At 39.2% G+C, this 6,794-nt stretch overlaps 1 protein-coding gene across 1 annotated transcript in view; it reads left to right on the top strand.

Annotated features, from left to right (window-relative positions):
- The window catches only part of F2RL1 (F2R like trypsin receptor 1), a 6,965-nt gene extending 3,385 nt beyond the window's left edge, over nucleotides 1-3,580 (top strand). Inside the window, exon 2 of the mRNA XM_035310435.1 lies at nucleotides 1,495-3,580. Within this exon, the coding sequence (XP_035166326.1) occupies nucleotides 1,495-2,600 (1,106 nt within the window). The 3' untranslated portion in view covers nucleotides 2,601-3,580. The remainder of the gene's footprint in view (nucleotides 1-1,494) is intronic.
- The last annotated feature ends 3,214 nt before the right edge of the window (nucleotides 3,581-6,794 follow it).

Below are 6,794 nucleotides of genomic sequence, written 5' to 3'. Positions count from 1 at the left end.
TCTCATCTCTTTTCTGTTGGGTTTTTGATGTTGCTGTTTTGGTTGGTGTGTTTTTTTTGTTTTTTTTGTTTTTTTTTTTTTTTGGGAGGGAGGGGGAACGGAGTGGCTAAAATTATCCACAAATATTGATAGAATTTGTGATAAGATTCATCTACTCTTACAAGCAATCATGTGTCATGTCCATTGAGTCTAGCTGGGTGAATATATGACTTTTTAGAACAGTTCTTTGACAGTATCTGTGCGGTTTAACTTGTCTGTACAAGAGGACTGTGTTGAGTGTGGAAGGTTTTGTGGCAAAAGGGTCTCTGGACTGAGCCATCTGAAGGCTGTCATACAAGACAGAGCAGTCAGGAATGTCTGGCTTGCCTATACGGTTTACAGGTTCACGTGGCATTCGAAGAGGTAGAGCAAAACCTGAAATGATAGTTTTCTGATGTAGGAAGCAACCATGGAATCACAGAACAACTTGTGTTGGAAGGGACCTTAAAGACCATCCAGTTCCAACCCCCTGTTATGCACAGGGATGCTACCCACTTAGCCAGGTTGCTCAAAGCCCCATCCAACCTTGTCTTGAACACCTCCAGGGATGGGACATCCACAGCTTCTCTGGGCAACGTGTTGCAGTGCATCACCACCTTCTGAGTGAAGAATTTCCTCCTAATATCTAATCTAAATCTCCCTTCTTTTAGTTTAAAACCATTCCTCCTGCCCTATCTATCTGCCTGAGTACAATGTTTCTTTCCAGTGACCATATCTGGCAGCTCTACTGATCTAGGGGTGTGAGTAGAAATTGTAGAGATTGCTTGACCATCTTATCTGTGAATTGGAAGGACACGACAGATGACTGGCCCTGTTGCATCTTCATGCTTAAAGTTAGTCTATTGATATTTTACTTCAGATACAGTGTAATAGGCATCTTTCTTCAGAGGTCACTTGAGCATAGCTTCCTGCTTTGCATTCTGACTGTTTCAGTTCTACCTAGTCTGACTGAGAACAGCAAGCTGTCTTCAACGCACAGCTGGGTTTGAGGCCTTCTTTTCATCATCAGATTGAAGCCGAGAAAACTTCTACTGCAGATATATTCTGCTGCAGATATATTGTAAGCGTGCTGGAAAGTTCTAGAAATCCCAGCATTTGAGTAATCTGGCAGTCCCATGAAAAAAGATATTAATGCCCCTGGGTTACTTGAGCAAGATTGTTTTAACTGTTCAGATGGTAGGAATACCTGACAGCCATTTCAATAATGTATTTTTATATTACTGGTGAGGTGGAAAAGCATAAGGATATATGTGTATTTAGGATAGTAAACTAAAATGAAAGGAGGAAAAATTGTTAAGTATTTGAAAAGCAGTCTCATTTTTCCGTCCACAAGACCCTCTTTAGTTCTTCAGTGTAAATCATGTTGTCTAGTTTATTTAAAAAAAAAAAAAAAAAAAAAAAGTTATATTTGCACTTCAGTAACAGTGACTTCTCAATATATTTTTTTTTTTCTAGTGAAAAATATAACCACCAAGCCAAAAGGAAGAAGTTTTGTGGGCCAGAAAGTTACAAATGCAAATAATGCCTCTGGGGAGTCCTATGGAGTGGATGACTTTGCAGCAAAAGTCCTTACAGGAAAGCTGACTACAGTTTTTCTTCCCATTGTGTACATCATTGTCTTTATCATTGGTTTGCCAAGCAATGCCATGGCCATTTGGGTCTTTTTTTTCAGAACAAAGAAGAAACATCCTGCTGTGATTTATATGGTTAACTTGGCATTTGCAGACCTTCTCTTTGTTGTATGGTTCCCACTGAAGATTGCATACCATGTAAATGGCAATAATTGGCTATTTGGAGAAGGTCTCTGCAAAGTGCTTGTTGGATTTTTCTATGGAAATATGTACTGCTCCATTCTTTTTATGACATGTCTCAGTGTGCAAAGGTATTGGGTTGTTGTGAACCCCATAGTGAACTCAAGAAAGAAGTCTGAAATTGCTCTGGGCATCTCCCTTGCTATCTGGATACTGATTTTGCTGGGCACCATTCCACTGTATCTTGTTAATCAGACGGTATATATTTCAGCTCTTAACATCACTACCTGCCATGATGTGTTGCCTGAAAATGTTTTGGCTAGCAACATGTTCAATTACTTCCTCTCAATTGCAATTGGACTCTTCCTAATCCCAGCTCTTGTCACTGCTGTTGCTTACATACTAATGATTAAGACTCTGAATGCTTCCATCTCCGATATAAACACTGGGAAGAAACGAAAAAGAGCAATCAAACTCATTATTGTTGTCCTGTCAATGTACCTCATCTGTTTTACACCTAGCAATGTGCTGCTTATTGTGCATTATTTACTCCTCAAAAAGTACAACCAAAGCCATCTGTATGCATCATACATAACTGCGCTGTGTCTTTCTACTCTGAACAGTTGTATCGATCCATTCATCTATTACTATATTTCAAAAGACTTCAGAGGCAATCTTAGATATGCTCTTCTTTGCCGAAGCGTGCGAACTACAAGGAGGATGCAAGTTTCTCTCTCATCAAGTAGATACCCCAAGAAATCCATTTCTTACTCTTCAAACTCAAATGGAACCACTGAATCAACGTACTGAGTTTAGTCCAAGAAGAAAAGTGAACTCTTACGAATGCTGTTGAAAGGAAGACAAGAAAGTTATTTTGTATAACAGTTTGAAGAACACCTTTGCTTTTTGATATAAAGCACATCGAAGCCTAGATTTCAGAACTGGCAGCTGCTTATCCTTTACAGAAACAGCAAGCAGATAAATCTTCCAACCATGCTGGGAAAACAAATTATGACATTTCTGATGCTTTGCAGAAGTGCTGCTCACCTCAATATGTATTGTGGTTGAAGAAGTTTTTGTTCAATATTGAAGCTGCCAAAAAGGCAAATGTCACTGGAATGTTATGTAGAGTCTCTAGTATATTTAATTAACAGAGAAATCTGTTTTGTTTGGCTTTAATTGTGATATATTAAATACATTGTCTGTGTAGGACCTTGCACTGTGTACATGCTTACACTGTTTTTTGAAACAGTAGCAAGAAGGAAAGGGGAATCTGTTCCACCATCTTGGTGGGAGTCCAGCAACATGAGTGCTTATTGTCTTAAGTATAATGTAATCTTATTGTATTTTTTTAATTTTCATTTGTAAATACTCACATGGTAGTAGTCTGGTAAGGTTATCTTTTTGAGTTGACCAGCTGAACTTGTTATCAGCTAGCACTGAGCTAAATTAAATGTTAGTTGAGATGTTGAGATTATATACTGTTACTTAATACTTGTGAGTACCTGATCTTAAATAGGTCTGTTTAACAAAATTTTGATGAATAGGTTTGATTTTTATATAATGTCTTGTATTTTTTAAGATATCTAATATGATTTTTTATAACACATTTGAGTTGTGTGCTTTCTTTTATGTGTTTATATGCTCTTCAAAAGACTGAGAAATTCACCTTGCTGGGTTTCAGGTAGCAGAGATATCATTCCTAATAGTGAATTAGAAGTCTGACTGTTAAAGCTGTAACATATAAATGTGTCAAGTAAGAAATGATACATTTCATTAGAGCAAAACTCTATTCCCTTATCAGTAGATAACTAAACCAAATGGTTCCAAATGGTTCAGAACTCTGGGGAAATAATGAGAGAGAAATCATGTTTAGATTTCTAAATATCTTAAATCCTCTTCCCCTGCGCATTCGTGATCACTCATGAATATGCAATCACATAAACTTCTCTAAAAAGCTGATGGTGTACATTTGCTGGTAGGATTTAGATACATTCTCTCAAATCTTGCAGTCCTGGTAATTTTCACCAAACTGTATGTTGCACTAGCATTAAAGTGACCTGAGACTTAGGTGTGGCGTGATTTCTGCAAACACAAGCAAATAGAAAAGCTGTCAGTCCAAAAAATACTCTGATTTTTGGTGATAACTCACTAATGTTTCAGCTGTTGCTGAGCAATGCTTATGCTAAATCCTTTCCAGCTTCTCATGCTGCCCTGCCAGGGAGGAAGCTGGGGGTGCACAAGGAGCTGGGAGGGGGCACAGCCAGGACAGCTGGCCCAAGCTGGCCAGACAGGTGTCCCCATACCTGTCTGTCCCCATAGTATCATGCTGAACAATTCAAATGAGGGATAAAGAAGGAAGGGGGGGACATTGGGAGTGATGCAATTTGTCTGCCCAAGAAAGAGTTATGTGTGATGAGCCCTGCTTTCCTGGAAGTAGCTGAACACCTGCCTGCTGGTGGGAAGCAGTAAATGAATTCCTTGCTTTGCTTTGCTTGTGCACACGGCTTTTGCTTTACCTAGTGAACTGTTGTTATCTCAAAATTTGAGTTTTCACACTTTTACCTTTCCTATTCTCTTCCGCCATCTCACCTGGGGAGAGTGAGAGAGTGGCTGTGTGGTGCTCAGCTGCCTGCTGTAGTTAAAGCATGACAATGTTTTAAAGGTGATGAATTGTCTATGAGTGTCCACATAATACCACAATGATATCACTCATGATCAATGGATGACTCTTACATTGCTGAAGAATAATAGGCTTAATATAGCCATTCAGTCTTGGGGGGTTGTTGTGCTCCTGAAATTGTAGAAAATGCAGAAATTAAAATTTACAGAAACTACAATCTTGTATAGCAGTATATACTGCATCAAATATATCTAAAATACTTCTTTCTGTAGCAACCCAGAAGTTAAAGCATAGCTTTTTTAGTGCTTCCTCACTTGTGTATTGAAAAAGCAGGTTACAAGGAAGAGTCTTTCAAGTCCTACCTACAGTAGAGGTCTGCCAATGATATGCAGAAGAGTTAGGCATTGCTATTGTGTAGCTGAAAGCTTTTTGATAAAAAGTTTTAATTAGTAGAATAGTTTATCTTTAAAGAGATTGTACCATATGTGACATACTTTGGAGAAGATTGTTCAAGGAGCCCACAATCATCTATGTGCTCACTGCACGCTGTGAAAAGATCTTTTTAGCTGTGTTTCTTTTTGTAGTATAGATCACTAAATTCCATTTTCATTTTCCTTCAGTGTTTTACTGATATCATCTGGGGTTTATATTGGGGTGGAGAGGAGGGTAAAATTCTGTGTTCTACTGCTTGTGGGGATCATTTTGCTCTGCATTGAACTATTGTGTGGTTAGAAGAGAATTGATACTGAGAATTTAATCAAACATTTGTCTGTTTTTAAGGTCTGTATCTCCCAAATAAACAACGCTGCCAGTGTGTCTTGATTTGCCTCAACCCAAGTGCAACAAAGAGCAAACTAAACTACAGATAAAGAGGAGGAACTCATATAAGAATTGTCTTGTTTTCTTGTTCAGCTTTTCTTCAGCTCAAAACAGAGATAAATTGTAGCAAGGTAAATCCTTACTTTTAATACAGGTATCTCATCTACAGCTGCATTGCAAATCCTTATCCTAATTCAGAATGAAGGGTTAATTTTGCTCCCATTAATGGGACAGGTAGGCCATACTCTGTATGATATGGAGTATAACAAAAGAAGTTGCAAGTTTAAACAAAATATATATGAGGTTAGAGTGTCATAAGCCCCTTGTTATCATGGAAGAGCATCTTAAGCTGTAGTCCTAGTTCTGGTGGTTGCTATATAATTGCTATGTCATCACCTCTATGGTTGCTGTATGCCATGGTATAACAGTAAGAGTCAACAGGATTAATGAAGAATGAATTTTGATGGAACCGAGCAAAGAGCAGTGGTGATGGAACCAGAACTGGCTTCAGCATGCAGCAGTCTAACACCAACTCTCCTGCCATGAAGGTCTGTTATGAGAGATGGAGCCCAAAGCCATTGACTAAATGAATTCAACAGCCATTTTGGAAGGATGGTGCATAGTGTAAAGGAATGATATGCATGTGTATATGTATCAAAAGACAAGAAAGTTAGTGGTGATTAATTGGGATGTATTAGAAAGTGGGGGTACTGTGACATAGAGGGTATAGAATAAGGGTAGTTTTTGTCCTTGTTTCAGCTGGGATAGAGTTAATTTTCTAACTGGTGCTGTGTTTAGGATGAGAATAACACTGCTAACACACTGATGTTTCAGTTGTTGCTGAGCAGTGCTTCCACCAAGTCAAGGCCTTTTCAGCTTCTCCTGCTGCCCTGCCAGCGAGGAGGCTGGGGGTGCACAAGGAGCTGGGAGGGAACACAGCCAGGACAGCTGGCCCAAGGGGGTCCCATACCACATGGTGTCATGCTGGACAATAGGAACAGAGGGAGTTGGCGTGGGGGTCTGTCACTGCTCAGGGTCTGGCTGGGCATCAGTAGTGAACCAATTTCATTGTGCATCATGTTCTTTGTATATGCCTTTACCATCATTATCATTATTAATATTGCTATTACTACTACTACTACTACTACTACTACTACTACTATGTTCTTTCCCCTCATTTTCTGTCCTATTAAATTTGTCTTCATCTCAGCCCACAAGTTTTACCTTCTTCCGATTTTCTCTCCCAGCCCACTGAGGGGGAGTGTGCAAATGTCTGTCTGGTACCGAGCTGCCTGCTGGCTTACACTACAGCAGCTGCTGTGCTACAGCCCCGCTTTTCTTCCTTTTCTTTCTCAGGCACCAGTTCTTATGCAGCTGAGTAGGAAAGCAGGTTAGGGAGTTGATTCAACAACAACAACAAAAAAAAATAGCATTACTGAAAAGGACTGATTAAATTACAGAAATCTGAATTAATTCTTTAAATTGACAATTGTGTTTGTATATATCCAGATAGCAATGGGGTAAGAACAGTTAGCCCAGGAGGGTGAAATAGGCTTCTAAGA

Source organism: Oxyura jamaicensis, chromosome Z (assembly GCF_011077185.1).
Source record: "Oxyura jamaicensis isolate SHBP4307 breed ruddy duck chromosome Z, BPBGC_Ojam_1.0, whole genome shotgun sequence".
NCBI lineage: Eukaryota > Metazoa > Chordata > Aves > Anseriformes > Anatidae > Oxyura > Oxyura jamaicensis.
This window is presented reverse-complemented; position numbering and strand designations above follow the sequence as displayed.